Raw genomic sequence first — 19,541 nt, 5'->3', positions numbered from 1 at the left:
CAACGGGAGAGGCCACAACAGAGGGAGGCCCGCATACCACAAAAAAAAAAAAAAAAAAAAAAAAAAGAGTAAGGGTAAAAAGAAGTCAGAGAAACCTCAGGAACACTTCATGTGTATGAGGAAATGTCTAGTGGGTATGGCTCTTGACTAATAAAGAAATATTTATCACCCTAAAGGGGAAAGGTATCTGAGGAGCACCATCGTCTCTCATGAAAAAAGGTGTCTCTAACTGTTCAGAGTTCACGCCCACAGATGAATTAGAGGACTAGGTTGGCATGAGTGGGAGCCACACAGTTTGCAGGAAAAAATTATATGTCATCAAGGTCTAAGGGGTCCTGCAGGACATCACTAACAAGAAGCTGAAATGTAACAGGAAGCATGGTGTCAAGGAAAAGTGTCTCTCAAAAGATAGGGAGCTGGACTCCAAAACACACTCAGCCACTGACCGGCTGGGTAACTTGGGCATAGTCCTTCCTAACTCAGAACTTCAGTGTTTCTGTCACTCAGATACTGCTGTAATTTGGAGAACAGTTTAGAAATTCTACTTTTAGGAATTTATCCTAAAGAAATCTTCGAAGACATGCACTGAGATTGATCCACAACAGTTTTTATAATAGTAAAATATTTGGAAATTTCCTAAATATTCCATAAAAGGTAATCGTTAAATAAGTACATGGTATATGTTCAAATGATGGAATACTATATGCAGTCATTAAAAATCATACGGTAAAAGCCATTGGATTGTCATGACAAATTATGAAGTAAAATAGAAGATTACAATCAGTATGAATAACATGGCTCCAAATTTTAAAAAAATTAATAATAATAATAATAAAAAGTAGGAGAAAGAAGAGAACAAGAGAAGGACATGACAAAGAGGTATGAACAGTGAGCTTACAGAGAATTTTTATTTTCTTATTTGTTCTTTATGTATCCCAAATTTCCTGTAATAAACTTGTATTATTTGTGTAATTTTAAAAGACAGCAATGTAATTAATTCTATTTTAATGAAGAGATTTGAGAATACTCAAGTCCCTTCCAGCGCTAACATTCACTGAGTCTTTTTAAAATGCCAAATGCAGAAATATCTAGACCACGTTTGAACTGTGATTTCCTACTCCTACCCTGCCCTTATCCTCTCTTAAAGTGTAAAGTCCTCCAAATCATTGGATTTTGCAAACAGATATACCATGTGAAACCATAAGGCAGTTCTGGAAAGTGTAACAGTGACTAGGAGCCTGGGGTTTGGGCTATCTTCACAGTCTGAATTCTGGAGTGAGCTCACTGAGAAAGACACATTTGTAAAAGAACACACTTCCTAGCCCTGTAGGGCCTCTGGCTTTTCTTTCAGAGAAAATGTCTGCAATCTGGATGGTCTATCAGCACCAGGGGTTATATGCCTTCCATAAAAGTTTCCATTCCTAAAAATCTTTACAGAGAACTGATGCTAGAGACTGTAAATAGGATACACAGGACAGAGACAGGCTATTTCTAGCTAAAGTGAACATTTGCTGTATTGTCTGCCAAGAATCCATTTCCCCTTCTTCTTGTACTAGGACTCTGATTTCCTTTGAGGAACCATGCCTCCCTCACACTCAACCATGTTCTTCAGGTACCACTGATTCCGCCTTAGTTCAGGGAGGGAGGAGGGGGAGAGGAGAAGCAATATGATGAACTCCAGTGAGAATTTTGCTCCCAGCACTCCACCAAACGGGCTCTTACCGAGATCACCATGGACCTCCACTGTGCTAAATGCAATGGTCAATTCTCAGTTTCACCTTATTTGACCCATGAGCAGCATTAGATCCAGCCAATCACTTCCTCCTCTTAACACACTTTCTTTACTTGGATCTCAGGACAACATACTCTCCTAGTTTATCCCCCTCCTCCCACCGCAACATACACCCACACACACCCACACCCACACCCACACCCACACACACACACACACACACACACACACACACACACTCTTTATCAGTTTTGTTGGATGATTTCTCCTCTTGTCCCCAACCATTAAATTTGTAGCATCCCAAGGCTCAGTCCTTAGAATTTCTTTTCTATCTACATTCACTCCTTTGGTGCTCTCATCCAATCTCATTGCATTTAAATCCAGTCTCACTGAGTTTAAACACCACCTAATGACCCAAATTTGTATCTCCAGCACAGTCTTCTCCCCTGAACTCCAGACTTGTATATTCATCTGCGTAATTCAAAATCTCCATGTCAAATAGGCATTTCTTTTCTTTTTTCTTTTTGGCCACGCTGTGCAGCATGCAGGATCTTAGTTCCCTGACCAGGGATCGAACCTGCGCCCCCTGCAGTGGAAGTGGGGAGTCTTAACCACTGGACCACCAGGGAAATCCCCAAACAGGCATTTCTTATCAAAGGCATCTCAAACTTAAAACATCCAAAACTGAGATCCTGAGCTTCCCACTCAAACATGTTCCTCCTACAGTCTTTCCATTTCAGCTCAAGGCCACTCCATCCTTCTAGTTTTTGGAAGGCCCAAAACCTTGGAAACAAATTTCCTTCTCTCTATGTTTTCCATCCAGATCCAGTCAGGAAATACTATTGGCTCTGCCTTCAAAATCCAATCACTTCTTGGGAGAGTTCCCAAGAGGGTAGAGTAGGAAGCTTATATCTTCTCATGGGCACACTGAAATCACAACTATTTACAGAGCAACTATTGATGAGAAAGACCAGAACCTACCAGAAAAGATAAAAAGAAGGAACTACAACGAGATGGGTAGGAGGGGAAGAGGCACAGTATAGTCAAGACCCATATCCCCAGGTGGGTGACCCCCCAAAGGAAAGAATAATTACAATTGCAGAGGTTCTCCCCAGAAAGCGAGGGTCTGAGCCCCACATGGGGCACCTCAGCCCTAGGGTCCTGCACAAGGAAGTCGCGCCCCCAGAACGTTTGGCTTTGAAGGCCAATGGGGCTTACTTTTGGGAGACCCAGAGAGCTATGGGAAATGGAGACTCCCCTCTTAAAGGGCTCACACAAAATCACATGCTCCGGGACCCAGGGCAGAAGCAGTCATTTGAAAGGAACCTGGCTCACACCCACCTGATGATCTTGGAGAGTCTCCCAGAGAGGCAGGAGGCAACTGGAGCTCACCCTGGGGGCACAGGCACTGGCAGCAGACATTTTTTGGAGCTCGTTCTACTGTGGGGACACTGGTGCTGGCAAGCTCCATTTTGGAATCCTCCCTCTACCTTATTAGTCTTGGGACCTAGCCCCAGCCCTGCTCACCAGCCACTAAGCACCAGTACTGGGATGCCTCGGGCCAAGCAACTAGCCAGGCCGGGACACAGGCCCACCCACAGCAGGCAGGCTGCCTTAAGATCCCCTGAGCCCAGAGCCATCCCTGGACAAAGCCCTATCCACCAGAGGGCCCAGAATCTAGCCTCACACACCAGTGTGCAGACACCAGCCCCAGGACACCCCGGGCCCTGGCCCCACCCACAAGCGGGCAGACACCAGCCCCAGGACAACCGCAGCCCTGCATCCTGCCATGGAAGGACCCAGCCCACCACCAGCAGGTAGGCACCAACCCCAGGACCCACTGGACCCCAGCTCTGCCCACCAGCAGATCAACACCAGCTCTGAGGCAAGTTGAGCCCCTCAGCCAGCCACACTGAGATGGGGCCTCACTTACCAGCAGGCCAACACCAATGCCAGTACATCCCAGATCCTGCAGCCAGCTGTGCCAGGAACTGGCCCCACCGACCAGCAGTCCAACACCTGCTCTTGGACCCCTGGGCTCTGGAGCCAGAGACTCTAGCACCTGGCTCTGCCCACCAGTGGGCCAGCACCAGCCCTGGGACTCCCTGAGATCCAGCTCCACCCACCAGCAGGCTGACACCAGCTTCAGGACCCCCAGGGCCCTGTAGCCAGAGACCTTGAGACATGGGTCCACCCACCAGTGGGCCAACATTATCCCTGGGATCCCCTGGGCTCTAGCCCCACCCACCATCAGGTCAACACCAGCTCTGAGATACCTTGGATTACTCAGCCAGCTGCCTCAGGTTCAGCCCCACTCACCAGCAGGCCAGCAGCAGCTTTAGGACACCCCAGAACCCACAGCTAGCCATGTCAAGAACAAGCTCCACCCACCACCAGGCCAACACTAGATCAGGGAACCCTGACGCCACAACCACCACCCCAGAACCTGGCTCTGCCCACCAGTGAGCCAGCGCTAGCCTTGAGACCCCTGGGGTTCTTCAGGCAGCTGCCTCGTGACCCAACCCCACCAACCAGCAGCTAGCAGCCCCCACATAAGGCAGGACCTGGCAACCAACCAGACTGGGGGCCAGCCACACCTACCAGACCATCCACAGCAGTCAGCCTGCTGCAACAGAAGGACTCAGCCCACATAGGGGCACCCCTAGAGCATATAGCTTTGGTGACCAGAGGGGAGTGTGCTGCTGGGACTCAAAGGACATCTGCTACAAAAGGTCACTTCTCTAAGGTTGGGAAATATAACCAACCTGCCAGATACATAGAAATAAAAACAGCAACTTAGGCAAAATGATGTGACAGAAGAACATGTTCCAAAGGAAGAAACAAGATAAAATCCCAGAAGAGGGCTTCCCTGGTGGCGCAGTGGTTGGGAGTCCGCCTGCCGATGTAGGGGACACAGGTTCGTGCCCCAGTCTGGGAAGATCCCACATGCCACAGAGCGGATAGGCCCGTGAGCCATGGCCGCTGAAAAAAAAAAATCCCAGAAGAAAAATTAAGTGAAGTGGAGATAGGCAATCTATCCAATAAAGAATTCAAGGTAATGATTATAAAGATCAAAGAACTCAGGAGAAGAATGGATGAACAGAGTGAGAAGTTAGAAGTTTTTAACAAAGAGAAAATAAAAATAAGAACCAAACAGAGATGAAGAATACAATAACTGAAATGAAAAATACACTACAAGGAATCAACAACAGACTAAATGATATAGGGGAATGGATCAGCGAACCAGAAGACAGAGTAGAGGAAATCACTGATGCTGAACAGAAAAAAGAATAAAAAGAAATGAGGAAAGTTTAAGAGACCTCTAAGATTATATCAAGCATAATCAGCTGACTTTTCAGCAGAAACTCTGCAGGCCAGAAGAGAGTGGCACAATATATTTAAAGTAATGAAAGGGAAAAACCTACAACCAAGAATACTCTACTCAGCAAGGCTTTCGCTCATATTTAATGGAGAGATCAAAAATTTCATAGACAAGCAAAAACTAAAAGAGTTCAGCGCCACCAAACCAGTTTTACAAGAAATGTTAAAGGGACTTCTCTAAGACAAAAGAAAAGGCCACAACTAAAAACATGAAAATTACAAAAGGAAAAAGCTCATCAGTAAAGGCAAATATACAGTAAAGGCAGTAAGTCAACCACACACAAAGCTAGTAGAAAAGTTAAAAGACAAAAGTGGTAAAATCATCTATATCTGCAATAAGCAGTTAAGGGATACACGAAACAGAAATATGTAAAATATGTTGTCAAAAATAGTAATCATGCTCAACATTGTTAATCATCAGAGAAATGCAAATCAAAACCACAACAAGATACTACCTCACACCTGTTAGAATGGCTATCATCAAAAAGAACACAACTAACAAATGTTGGCAAGGATGTGGAGAAAAGGAACCCTTGTACAGTGTTGCTGGGAATATAAGTTGGTGCAGCCACTATGGAACAGTATGAAGGTTCCTCAAAAAACTAAAAATAGGGGACACAGGTTCGTGCCCCAGTCTGGGAAGATCCCACATGCCACAGAGCGGATAGGCCCGTGAGCCATGGCCGCTGACTCAAAAAACTAAAAATAGAACTACCACATGATCCAGCAATTCCACTCCTGTGTATATATCCAAAGAAAACAAAAACACAAATTCAAGAAAAAGATACATGCACCCCCATTGGTCACAGCAGCATTATTTACAACAGCCAAGATATGGAAGCAACCTAAGTGTCCATCAACAGATGAATGGATAAAGAACATGTGGTATATATATACAATGGAATACTACTCAGCCATAAAAAAGAATGAAATTTTGCCATTTGCAACAACATAGATGGGTATTACGCTTAGTGAGATAAGTCAGAGAAAGACAAATGCCATATGTTATCACTTATATGTGTAATCTAAAAAATAAAACAAATGAATGAATGTAACAAAACAGAAACAGACTCACAGACATAGAGATAAAACTAGTGGTTACCAGTGGGGAGAGGGAAGGGGAAGGAGCAAGATAGGGGCAGGGCATTAAGAGATACAAACTATTACATATAAAATAAATAAGCTACAAGGATATATTGTACAGCACAGGGAATATAGCCCATATTTTATAATAACTTTAAATAGGGTATATTCTATAAAAATTTTGAATCACTGTGCTATATACTCAAAAGTAATATAATATTGTAAATCAACTCTACCTCAAATTTTAAAAATCCAATCACTTCTCACAACTTCTACTGCTACCACCTAGGACTAGACACAATCATCTCTCACTGGTATTATTGCAGTAGTCTCCCAACTGATCTCTCTCTTCTACCCTTGCCCCCTTTCGGTCTATTCTCCACATAGTAGCCATGGGGAGCCTATCAAAATGTGAAACGGATCCAGTCACTACTCTGCTCAAAACCCACCAGTGGTTTCCCATTTCACTATAAGTAAAGCCAAAGGTTCACAATGGCCTACAAGACCCTAGACAGTCTGTTTAGTTCAAATCCACCTCTCAGCTCTCACCTCCTGCATTTTTTTTTCCTTTTTATTGGCCGCACGGCATGTGGGATCTTATTTTCTGACCAGGAATCAAACCCACACCCCCTGCATTTGAAGCACAGAGCCTTAACCACTGGACCTCCAGGGAAGTCACTCAGCTCTCACCTCCTTGTCACCTCTCTTCAACTCAGCCACACTGGCTTCTTTGCTCTTCCTTAAACACTTAATTTCTCTGCAGGACTTTGTATTTGCTGGCCTCGCCACCTGGAACATTCTTCCCAGAGAGAGCCACATGCTGGACTTCTTTACCTCTTTAAGGTCTTTCTTCCCAATCACCTTCTATTTTACCACCCTATGTAAAATTGTAACCTCCCAATACTTCTCAACCCCCCTTCCTGCTTTGATTTTTTCTCAGTACTTATCACTAACATACCATACATCTTACTTTTTTTCGTTTTGCTAATTATCTGTCTGCCCTCACCCCACCCCTCCACCCAGAACATAAACCCTGTGAAGTTAAGGATTTTGTTTTGCTTTCCACTGTATCCTCAGTGCCTAGAACAGTGCTTGACATATACTCTTTGCTCAATAAATATTTGTTAATGAATGAGTCCATCTCCCTTCCATTGGCTCTTTTTTGTTTGGTTGGGTTTTTTTTGGCCGCACCGTGCAGCTTGCAGGATCTTAAGTTTCCTGACCAGGGACTGAACCTGGGTCTGGCAGTGAAAGCACGGAGTCCTAAACCACTGGACCGCCAGGGAATCCCCCCTGTTGGCTCTTATCCTTCAAACATAATCAAGTCCACTCTAGTCTGCAACATTCTTTCCTTGATCCAACTTATCCCTCATGTCAGCTCTCTCTTTCCCTCCACCACCTCACTTCTTGAGTTATCTAATAAGCTCAATGTTCCTACTTTCGTAACTTCTGCTGTTTAACCTCTTAATATTCTACTAAGTCTGTTTTCACCAAGGATATTTATAAGCTCCAAATTCTCAAACCCAATCACCACATCTCTTCCACTGTAAAATGTACCATTAGAGTTTTAAGGGTTTTTGCTGGAGGGATTAAGGGTCTGTGGGTAGGAAATATTATAAAGTGCATCCCAATTCCAAAAACATTACACTGTGGGGCAGGGGTAGAGGGCAGGGGTGGGAGGTGCTAGAAGAATAGAAAATACGATACCTCTTCTCATTCTCCTTCTTGTGTAATCTGCAGCTTCGGCACTTCTTCTAGAAACTTTGGTCTCAAAACACAATCTCCCTTGGCTACTGGGTTCAGACTCTCCTTGGCTTTCTCTTACCTTTTTAGGTTTTCTTTCCGAGTCTCTCTTCTTAAGGCATTTCTTTTCCCATCCCTTTATTGTTGGTGTTTCCTTGGGTTCCATTCTTTTTTCTTTTTTTTGTGGTACGCGGGCCTCTCACTGTTGTGGCCTCTCCCGTTGCAGAGCACAGTTTCACCAAGGATATTTATAAGCTCCAAATTCTCAAACCCAATCACCACATCTCTTCCACTGTAAAATGTACCATTAGAGTTTTAAGGGTTTTTGCTGGAGGGATTAAGGGTCTGTGGGTAGGAAATATTATAAAGTGCATCCCAATTCCAAAAACATTACACTGTGGGGCAGGGGTAGAGGGCAGGGGTGGGAGGTGCTAGAAGAATAGAAAATACGATACCTCTTCTCATTCTCCTTCTTGTGTAATCTGCAGCTTCGGCACTTCTTCTAGAAACTTTGGTCTCAAAACACAATCTCCCTTGGCTACTGGGTTCAGACTCTCCTTGGCTTTCTCTTACCTTTTTAGGTTTTCTTTCCGAATCTCTCTTCTTAAGGCATTTCTTTTCCCATCCCTTTATTGTTGGTGTTTCCTTGGGTTCCATTCTTTTTTCTTTTTTTTGTGGTACGCGGGCCTCTCACTGTTGTGGCCTCTCCCGTTGCAGAGCACAGGCTCCGGACGCACAGGCTCAGCGGCCATGGCACACGGGCCCAACCGCTCCGCAGCATGTGGGATCTTCCCGGACCGGGGCATGAACCCGTGTCCCCTGCATCGGCAGGCGGATTCTCAACCACTGCGCCACCAGGGAAGCCCTCCTGGGGTTCCATTCTTCATTTCTTCTGTTTTCATTCCCTATACTTTCTTTTCTTTTTTTTTTTAAGTATAATTGTTGTTTTATTTTTTAACATCTTTATTGGAGTATAATTACTTTACAATGTTGTGTTAGTTTCTGCTGTATAACAATCATTCTCTATACTTTCCAGGGTGACTCATACTTTAAATGCTCATATTTTCAACTATTGACTCCATGCTCCAACTCTAACTCCCATCATCTCTTGATTTTGGCCAGACCTCTCCAAGCTCTACATCCACATTTCTAGCAACCAACAGAATATCTCTGCCTTGATATCTTATAAACATCTCATATTTAGCATGTGCCAGGATGAACTTATTATCTCCCTCCTCCCCTGCCAAATCCACTCTCCCTCCCTCATTCCCAGTCTTATTCATAAATATTAATCCAATCATCTAAAGCTAAACTTGAGAATAAATCTTAACATCTCCTTCTCCTTCCCTCCCAACAAACCACCTAGCCCTCTACCTCAAACTCTACCTCATAAATATTGTTTAAATCCAGCTCCTCTCATCCATCCTTCTCCCCCACCCACCCACCATCAATGCCTTAGTGCAGGTCCCCATCATCTCTCACCTCACCAACTTCTTGGTTCATTCCTGCCAGAGTGATCTCACAGAGCCAAGTCTTATGACCACTAAGTATGATGACAGCATAAGCGAAAATACTTTGCCACACTCTCCCACATTCTTGTGAAAATCTATATCTTATCCTAAAAGAAATGATATTTTTTCCTCAAATGAAATGGCAGTGCATTAAGAAACGATACTAACGGCCAGCATCACCTCTTCTGAGACAAGGCAGCATGACCGGGGCAAGTAAGCAGAGGCCTCAGCTGGCCCACCTAACACTCATTAACTTGGGATCAACAAAAGCGTGCTGCGGGAGAAGAGAAGCTCGTGTGACGGGAGGGGCACGGGGAACTCTTTGGAAAGTCTGGGGTTTGTTGTTTTGTCCTGCTTTGTTTTGCTTGTTTGTGTGTTTATTTTTGCCTCTGTGAACTGATAACCTTACTCTACCATGAGTATAAAAAGAGACTTAGAACTGATCTCCAACAAAAGACCTTAGCACCTTGGGCAAGGTGCTAAGCAGTGGAGCAGGAGCTCACTCCGCAGTTTAATGAAGGTTTGCTCTCAGTGGGAAAGGGGCAAAAGCAAGAAAATGGGCCCAGAGAAGGGTCCTTCCTGAATGCCTTTATGCCTCTGGACAAAATTACTGACAGAATCCTGAGAGCCCTAGCCTCTCTATCCTCTGAAACATGACTCTATGGCAACAGGATTGTTGCCTTCTTTCCTGGATCTGAGTGAGCTTTTTTGGGTAGAGGACTGAGATGTCTTCCCACACATAGAAGGGGATGTCGCATTTGGTGATTGCATTATTCTAGGATCCAAACAGAATCTAAGGGAGCCCAGGGTAGACCATGCATTCCCCATCTCTAACACTGAACTGGGATGAATCTCCCCTAGTCCTTCCTTAAATTCTTTTTAGAATAAGATGAAAAACACATACATTCATTTGTGCACCCCTACAAAAGGTATCTCTTTTCTTTCAAGGATAAGGCCTTAGATTAAATAAATTCTGCAATAAGTAGAAAGAATGGTAGAGGAAAAGCTTGCTTCCAAAATAGATATGATGCAGGAAAGAGAGGGAAATCTTACTTTATTTTTTGGTTAGATACAAGAGGATGTTGGTCTGAGAAGAGAACAGATTAGGATAAAAGATTTCATGGAAACCAAAAATACTGTAGCTGAATGAAAGTTTATACTAGAAATAATTAAGGAAAACTGAATCAGTGATGTAGAGAATATTAGGAAAATATTGTCAAAATACAAAGGAAAATAAAGAAAGGAAAGGAAAGAAGGAAGGAAGAAAGGAGAGAGAGAGGGAAAGAAAGAGAGAGAGAGAGGGAGGGAGGGAGGGAAGAAAGGGAGAGATAAACGGATGGAGTAAGTTCAGAGATAAGAGATCCAAATAATAGGTCCCTGAAGAAGAAAAGCAAATGAACAGAGTAGGAGCACTGATTAAAGTTATGAAAAGAGAAATCTTTCTTGCCCCTAAAGAAGTCCTGAATTTGGAAATCAAAAGGGTTTACCATATTCTAAGCAAAATCAATGAAAGGAAGTCCATACTCAGTTGTCTCACTGTGAAAATGTCAGGAATAGAGAACAGAAAAATGTTCAGGCTGAAAAAGTGTCCTCAAAGTACTTCACAGCATCAAACTTCTCAAGACAATGGGGGAATATTTCCAATTACGTGAGGGGGATAAGCTATCTATATTTAGACAAGTTGTCGCTCTCTTACCACATTGATGCCCTTTCTAAAAAATTACTTTCATATGCAGCAGATTATTTTGAAAGGAACAAAAATTAAGAACTCAAAAATGGGGAAAGTCATAGTGAGAAAAGAACTATATTAAAGTTAATTAAATTCATGCTAATGGGTACAGGGTTTCCTCTGGTGGTGATAAAATGTTCTAAAATTGATTGTAGTGATGGCCGCACAATTCTGTGACTATGTTTAAAAACAATGAATTGTAAACTTTAAGCAGGTTAATTATATGGTATGTGAATTATATCTCGAAATAATAGTAAGATCAACAACTATGGGTTCAAATCTCAACCTCAGCACTTACCAATTGAGAGACTTTAGGTAGGTCACTTAACTACTCATTCCTTGGTTTCTCATTTGTAAGACAGGGACAGTATCAACTTCAAACAGTTGTTTGAGAACTGAGTTAACATCTGTAAGTTGACTGGAACAACAGGTGGCTCAATACACACTATAAACCTGTAGATTAACTAACTAAACCATCACCACGTCCATGTATTAAACACTTACTCCGTTAGTTTCCTACAGCTGCCATAACAAATTACCACAAACCCAGTGGCTTAAAACAACACACATTTACTCTTACAGTTCTGAAGTTCCAAAGTCTGAAATCAATTTCACTGGACTGAAATCAAGGTGTGGGCAGGGCTACTCTTCCTTTTCCATCTGCTTGATGGCATTCCATGCATTCCGCATTCCTTGGCTTGTGGACCTCTCCTCCATATTCAAAGCCAGTAGCACAGCATCTTGCTACAGTGGTTGCGTTGCCTTCTTCTGTGTCAGGTCTCCCTCCTCCTCCCTCTTACAAGACCATCTGTGATTATCCAGGATCTCCCCAGTTTAAATTCCTTAATTTAATCACATCTGCAAAGACTCTTTCCATATAAGGTAACATTCATAAATTCTGGGGATTCAGTTCTGTAATCTTTGCAGCCTACCACTGTTACTATATCAACCAAAAAAGAAGAAAAAGAAAATAAATCTACGAAAAAGCCCTAATGATTATTTGTAAGTACACCAAAATAAAGCAATAAAAAAGAAGACATTAAGCAAAAGATGGTATCAAGAACATTTCACACAGCTTAAATTAGAAAATATGAGTACTGCACTATTACTTTCTATTTACCAACATTTGTTCACTAGAAACTTTTCCAGTCCTCCCTACCCTGCCTTTTCAGTTCAGTGCCTAAAAAGTTATTTTGCTGATGACACACTGCTTCAGATGTCTTTTGTGCATGTGTCTGAGTCTTTATCCACTTGAGCAAGACTGTTTCAATTTTATAGTTCAGAGATTCTGACCCTCGCCTCCTATATCCTGCCAACCAGACCCACCTCCTGGCTCTGGCCTCCTGGGGCCTGCCATGATTATTTGGGAAGGAAAGACTTGGTAATTTTCACTCACACCATACTACAATACTTCCTAAAGTTATGTAGCCATACAAGGCTCAGCTGCCTAAGATGCTGAGAACTTTGTCTCATCTTCTTTCATCTTTCTCAAGACTTTATTGACTTCTTCTCTGTATCTACTTTACTTCCTTTTATAGTCACAACTCTCTATCACTGCCCCCCACCCTTTTCTAATAAGCCACAATAAAAAATTATTCACAGCTCATTCTTTTTCCTGGAATGAAAATTCCCATAGGTAACAATAAAAGTATACAAAAGTAAATGCAGATGTACTATAATTTCACATAGGAGAAAATTATGGTTGAGGAGGGATTACCATATAATTGAAATGACTGGATAGATTTACAAATATACAATTTTATATCTTAAAAACAGAATAGGGCTTCCCTGGTGGCGCAGTGGTTGACAGTCCGCCTGCCAATGCAGGGGACACGGGTTCGTGCTCCAGTCCGGGAAGATCCCACATACCGCGGAGCGGCTGGGCCCGTGAGCCATGGCCGCTGAGCCTGCGCGTCCGGAGCCTGTGCTCCGCAACGGGAGAGGCCACAACAGTGAGAGGCCCGCGTACAGCAAAAAAAAAAAAAAAAAAAAAACAGAATATATCTTATTCACAAGTGTTCACATTTATAAAAATTCACTACATGCTTAGGTACAAAGAAACCTCAGAAATATTAAAGCCATATTCTCTCATCATTGTGAAATAAAAGGAAAAATTAATAAAAATTAATGGTTTAAACAAAAATGACAATTATTTGGAACTTTAAAAAAATTATCTTGGGTTAAAGAGACAATAAATGCAATATCAAACTTTTTTGAAAATATAACACCACAGATAAAAATGTATTGGATCTATTCATAGCTGTTAAGTCTCTGTATAAAAACACTAAGGTTTTGGAAAACTGTTGCAAATATAGTAGAAAAACCTGAATATCTTTATTTTATCAAGAGCTCACATAAATTAATTTAAAACATAAAATCCAATAAGTAATAAACAGGCAACAGATGTAAACAGTATACAAAAGAAGAAGCACATTATGTGAAAAATGTCAAATTCACCAGTAATTAAACAAACTAAAACAACATACAAGTGGACACGATTATTTAAAGAAAAAAACAAAACAAAACACCTAAGTTGTCAGGGATGCAGCAAAACAGGAACTCCTTGTGGGAGCATGAAGGGTCCATCCTTTGGTAAAGCAACTTGTTAATAGTAATCAAGAACTTTAAAAAATATTTACAAATTTTAATCCAGTAATTCTACTTCTGGGATTCTATCCTCAGCATGCAACCCTACATATGGAAAAACGTCACTCACAAAGATGTTTATTGGAAATGGGAACAACCTAAATGTTCAATAACAGAGACACTGTTAAAAAAAACTATGTGACTATAAAAATTATGCTAACGAAGACTATGCTATAAGGTGGAAAATACTCGTGCTTCACTGCTACACTAAAAGTCAGGCTTTAAAACTGTATGTATAGCCTGCCAATCACAATGCCACCTCGTTAATTTTTCAAGGTTGTAGTCAAGTAAGTGCTAAAAAAGAGAAACAACCCAGGCATAGAAAAAGGAACTACAAGGAAATACAACAAAATATTGTCATGAGCGATTGTTTTTCTTTCTCCTCTAATCCATATTTCATGTCTTCTTTAATGAGTATGTCCCATATTACTTACATCTTCACCGACAGAAAGAAATTGTCCACATCCTCCTTATGGATCAGAAGGAAACACCTTTTTACGTAGGGCATGTACTGCCATTGTTCCTGGGTCTCTAAATTCATTTTGATACTCTAGCACAAAAACTGTGGGATGGAAGTATGTTAGGCAAACTCCCTCTTGCCTTCTCTACTCCAACGACTTCTTTTTTCCTTATGAGTCCCTCAATTTTCCAAACCTAAAGAAATCCCATCGGTCCTCTCTGCATTCACTATCCTCCTTTGCGTCTGGGATCATTCTCACCTCACTTCTGCAGTGCAGACACTGCCCCCTGGCACGCTGCTCCCAGTCTCAGAGTCCTGAATCCTTGCTAGCCCCAGCTCTCGGGCACTCCAAACACCCAGCAAAGGGGTCTGGGGCAGCCAAATGTTCTGTTCCAGTACTTCTCAGGTTGGAGGCAGGGAATGAAAGCAGCATAAGGAATCTTGGAGCCGTAGAGAAAAGGTGGGAGATGTTTAGGAAATCCAACACAGGGCCTTTATGTGCAATTACAGACTGTATGTGATAAAGATTCAGATTTGTTTCTTGCATGGCAAAATTCTAGGACATATGTTTACTGAAAGAACAAAGGAATGCATGAATTAGGTGTCCCATCATCCTGCAATGACATAACTGATCAGTGACTCCAAGTAGTAGCTTCAGAGGAGGGGGAGGGGAGGGGGGTTGGGGCGGGAGCACTGGGGAAGGGAGGGCTTGGTTGTTTGGTACCAAAATAAGCCCTGACACTATGGCAATGCAATGACACTATGACATGGCTAGTCCAAGTGTAGCCTATGTAGAGGCAGCATTACTATCACCTGGGAGCTTGTGAGAGATGCACAATCTCAGACCCCACTCCAGAGTTGCGGGATCAGAATCTGCCTTTTAACAAGATCCCCAATGATGCATATGCATATCGAAGTTTAAGAAATACTGCCTCAGAACACACACACGCATTCACCAAGACAAAGCCAGTGCCTCTGCTCATCTGCACTTCCATCAAACCTTCAAGAGGTTTGATGATTCTTCACCACAACGGCTGCCCTCAACTTTGGCCTCCCTCCAAACTTTTTCAGGGAATGGAGCTCACAAGGGACAGACCCTACGGGATGTGCCCCAGTCCTCACCTTCACTCTGCATAGGCAGGTGGAATTAAACATTAATGCCCTTCGGCACAACCACTGGTCGTGGAGTGCAGAAGCAACCATAAAGACAACACAAGGGAGAAAATACTCTTAAAATATGGTTTGGCCAAGTAAAAGCAAGACCAATCACTGCCATTTGTAAAAACTGTTTACCACATGTGCCCAATGACCATGCAAGACAATCATGATGAAAGAAATCATTTAATATGCACCTGTTGACTTTGTAAAGGTTTATTAGATTACAGGACTGGTAATCCCAAACTCATAATCAAGGCTAAACTTTGGACTTCCGCCTACAAATCTCCAGGATGAACATGTAAATAGGTTCCCTACTTGGAACCTGGAAAAAAGTGAAAAAAGCTTTTTATTCTTAAATCTAGGCTGCAGTTTTGGTAAAAGAGAGAGAAAGGTCTTTAAGCACTGCTGGGATTTGGAAGGGCTTATTGTGGGCACCAGACTACTCATCTTTCTAGGTCCAACTGAAGCGTTCCATCCTTTGAGAAGTTTTCCCCCAAATCATCAATCCCTGTTCTGTTTCTCATGGGATTTTCCTTAAACTTCTATTATGGTTCTTAGGGAGGCAGGAGAACTTATCTATTAGGAACCCAAGCTTTGCAGCCTAACTATATTGGTCTAAATTCCCCCCTTTGCCTATTACTATCTGGATGACATTGGCCAAGTAACTTCCCTCCACAGCTGTAAGATGCAGAAATCTCTATCATAGGTTTTTTGGGGAAGATGACGTGAAACAATGCCAGAGGTATGTATAAAAATTACAGTGCCTTGCACATAATAAAAAACCAATGTTAGCTATGATTATTAGCACTTCACAGAGTCTGGCTTCAATTAGAGTTGGTTGTATATATGTCTGCCTTCCTCACTAGACTGTGAGCAAACTGTTTATATCCCACACATCTGGCATAGGGACTTACAAATGGAAGACACAATAATATTTGTCAAACAGGTTTGAAGGTATGCCAAGAAAAGGAAAGGGAGGGTGCTGGAAACAAATTTAATGTACTCTATGATTTTATCCAGGGCCAACCTCTGTGGTGTTTGTTTTTCTTCTATTACCAGAGTATATTGTCTCAGACTACGAGGTTGGTCGCTATAAAATGGGGCTGGCGGGACACTATTTCTGGAACCAGATGTTCTGTTCAGAGGCAGTGAAGTTGTGCTATGAGGCATCTGAAATCTCCAGTTTGGTTCTTGGCTGAAAGGGGACTGGGGGCTGAAATTCAGCCAGAGCTGGACGGGCCAAACGGGGTGCCCTAGCATAGGGTCACATCAGCTCTGAAGGTCACCCACCTAGAAGAGATGCATTTTGTTTTTCAGTGTATTCACTTAGAGGGATGTCTTTACATATTGCACAAAAGAGCTGTTTGTACCAGCAGGACTCCACTGCAAACTCAAAGGTCCCCTTTTAAACCAGCCTACTGACGCTTGGATGAAAATCAACTAAGATAATATTACTTAGCTTACTAAATATTTATTGAGTGTCCATTATGTGTTAAACACTGTGCTAGACACTGCAGATCCTAAGGTAAATAAAGAAATTATAGTCAGGGGAAGGCTGGGAAGCGATGCAGAAGGCAGGAATGTGGACAAGTATGACAAGTGCCACCTTAGGTGTAAGTGGTGAGGTACTGCAGAAACATCCAATATAAGGCTCAAAGGGCTGGAGAAGGCTTAAAGGAGGGACTAACAATCAAGATGAGGCTTGAAGGAGTGATTGCAACAGCTAACATTTATTGAGCACATATTATATACATCAGGCCCTGTTCTGAGAACCCTGCATGAATCCCTCATTTAGTCCTTACAACAACCCTGTGAGGTAGATAACATTATTCTCTTCATTTTACAGATGAGGAGACTGAGGCTCACAGGAAAGGGTGGAGCTGGGATTCAAACTCGAGCAGCTTGGTTCCAGACTAAAGGAGAAGGAGAGGGCCAAATCAGCCTTCACGGCAGAGGCAAGTGTCTTGAAACAATCTGGAAGGGAGGAAGGAAGTTCCCCAAGTCCCTTGAGGAACTGAAAGTGTCTGGGGGTGGGGACAGAAGTTCAGAGATGACTCAGCTCGGTCTGCAGGTTAGAAGGGAAACCAGAGGCAGTGGATTTCTAGCCTGCTTTGGACTTCTGAACACTAGCTGTGTGATTCCTGCCATCTAACCCCTCCTGGCTTCAGTCTCTCCCTTTTGTAAAAGGCAGTAATAACAATACCTGGGCCCTACCACAGAGAATGGCCACGGGCACCAAATGGGAAAAATGCATGTAAACTTGATAGCAAAGCACAAATTCCTTCCCAGACTTGAGATTTCACCAGTATCATTTCCCCAGTAGCTTCAAAGATTTGCAAACCCAAATCAACAGCGTCGGAGCAGTAACAAGAGACTCTGAAGTGGAGCAACAGGGTAGGGAAATAGACCCTTGGACCCTGCGTCCTTCGCCTGCATTCAAGTTCACCACTTACTGTGTGATCCCAAGGTAAGCTACTCTCTCACTACCTCAACTCCATCATCTGGGAAATGGGGATGATAATGATAGCACTCACCTTATAAGTTGCTGTGAGGAATAAGTAACACGTGTAATATGCTTAGAACAGCTCCCAGCACAGAGTAAAGACGAAAACATTAACAGCTATCATTACTGTCATTATTAAGAACTCTATTGACTACTCATCCCATTCCTCCACGTTCTATGTGATAAAAACATGTGGGGATATTAGAGACCAGAGCTGATGAAGGTTTGCAAACCTACACAACCACACTGCTGCAGACATTCTTCCTGGCTCCCACGGGCTGGCAAGCAGCTGGCTCTCTGTCCTGGCAGAAAATGCCCAAAAGAGGTAAAAGACAGAGACCGCACACCATCTGTACAAACCAGGCTACTCTCGCAGTTTTTAGACAAAATCTAAATATAGCCCGTCCGATAAGCCTTGCTTTTTTAAGATAAAACTGTTCTTCGTACCTATACCCCTTCCCTCCCTCCCGACACCCATGCACACTCCCCCACACCTCCCAAGAAAAGTTTAGTCTTTTGCAAGACATACTCTCCGGTCCTGTTGTGACAGGCTCTTGCCACATTAACTTCTCTGTCTAATTCCAGGCAGAGAAGCCTTTGCTAATTTCACAACAGGAAAGCACACAGGAAATTCGAGAACAAGGCAAATCTACACACAGAGCCCAGCATCTTCAAGCAAACTCACTGAGGTACTGACCCGAAGCAAGACGACTCTGGACTGTAAATGAGGCAGCTGCCTCCTAAACTGCGAGGGGACGGAAGAAGTCTTTTGCCTCTAAAAAACCAGATCTGAATACCAATTGCTAATGAATATTCATGAGCTGCTCCAGCTTGCTCAGGAGCCACCTTTGACTCTTAACTCCGGAGCTTGGCTTCCTAAAATGTTTCCCAAAGTTTTTTCTCTGCCTTCTCAGAAGGAGAGGGTGGGAAAGTGTATTTAGGGCTTTTTGCCTCTTGCTCTTTAAAGTACTTGCTTTTGGTCCGGGCTTTTGGTTTTCTTTTTTCTTTTTCTTTTTTTTTTTTGTTTGTTCTTAAGGATTCAGATCAAATCAATTTTGCTCTTACCCCTTCTATCTTCCATAATTGGCAGCTTTTGTTTTCTTCCTCTTTGCTCTTTACTTTTCAGCCTCTGCTTGCTGTGGTCGGTCTCAGTGAGAGAGGTACTCGAGGAACAGAGATATAACAGACCCTCGGGCTCGTGGGAGGGGCTAAATTAGCCTGCCCCGTTTCGGAAGGAACCTCAAACCCTATGTCTTTTTCATTGAAAGGACAGACTGGCCGAGAAGTCCAACAGCTCATTCCTCTAAAGCTTCCCCGGGTTGCAATTTTTTGTATCTTGAAACAATGTATGTTCAGATATCTCTCTTCAGCTCTTTCCCTCTCCCTTTGTTACAGAAATCCATTTTTCCCCTTAAAAGGTTTATCTTGGCTGCAAGCAAAAAAAAAAAAAAAAAAAAAAAGCTATTTACTTTTTGCAATTTTGAAGCAAGATAACAAGAAACTTGTTACCTTTATTCCGCTCTGCAGTAGTTATTTCCACTATTTTATCTTCAAGGTCACTTATCCGTTCTTCTGCCTCAGTTATTCTGCTATTG

The 19,541-nt window shown here is 42.7% G+C and overlaps 1 protein-coding gene across 6 annotated transcripts in view; it reads right to left on the bottom strand.

Annotated features, from left to right (window-relative positions):
* Positions 1 to 19,541, bottom strand: part of ENTPD1 (ectonucleoside triphosphate diphosphohydrolase 1) — a 128,441-nt gene that overhangs the window by 81,295 nt on the left and 27,605 nt on the right. The window contains exon 1 of one of the 6 annotated variants that reach the window (XM_007118068.3): positions 19,012 to 19,508. The exons of 2 other annotated variants lie outside the window; for them this stretch is intronic. In XM_007118068.3, coding sequence (XP_007118130.1) covers positions 19,012 to 19,027 — 16 coding nt within the window. In that variant the 5' untranslated portion in view covers positions 19,028 to 19,508. 3 more of the 6 variants (XM_055081304.1, XM_055081306.1, XM_055081303.1) reach the window with 3 other exon arrangements.

This window comes from Physeter macrocephalus, chromosome 20 (genome assembly GCF_002837175.3).
Source record: "Physeter macrocephalus isolate SW-GA chromosome 20, ASM283717v5, whole genome shotgun sequence".
Classification (NCBI taxonomy): domain Eukaryota; kingdom Metazoa; phylum Chordata; class Mammalia; order Artiodactyla; family Physeteridae; genus Physeter; species Physeter macrocephalus.
Note: the sequence above shows the minus strand (reverse complement) of the source record. Positions and strands in the feature narration are given on the sequence as shown.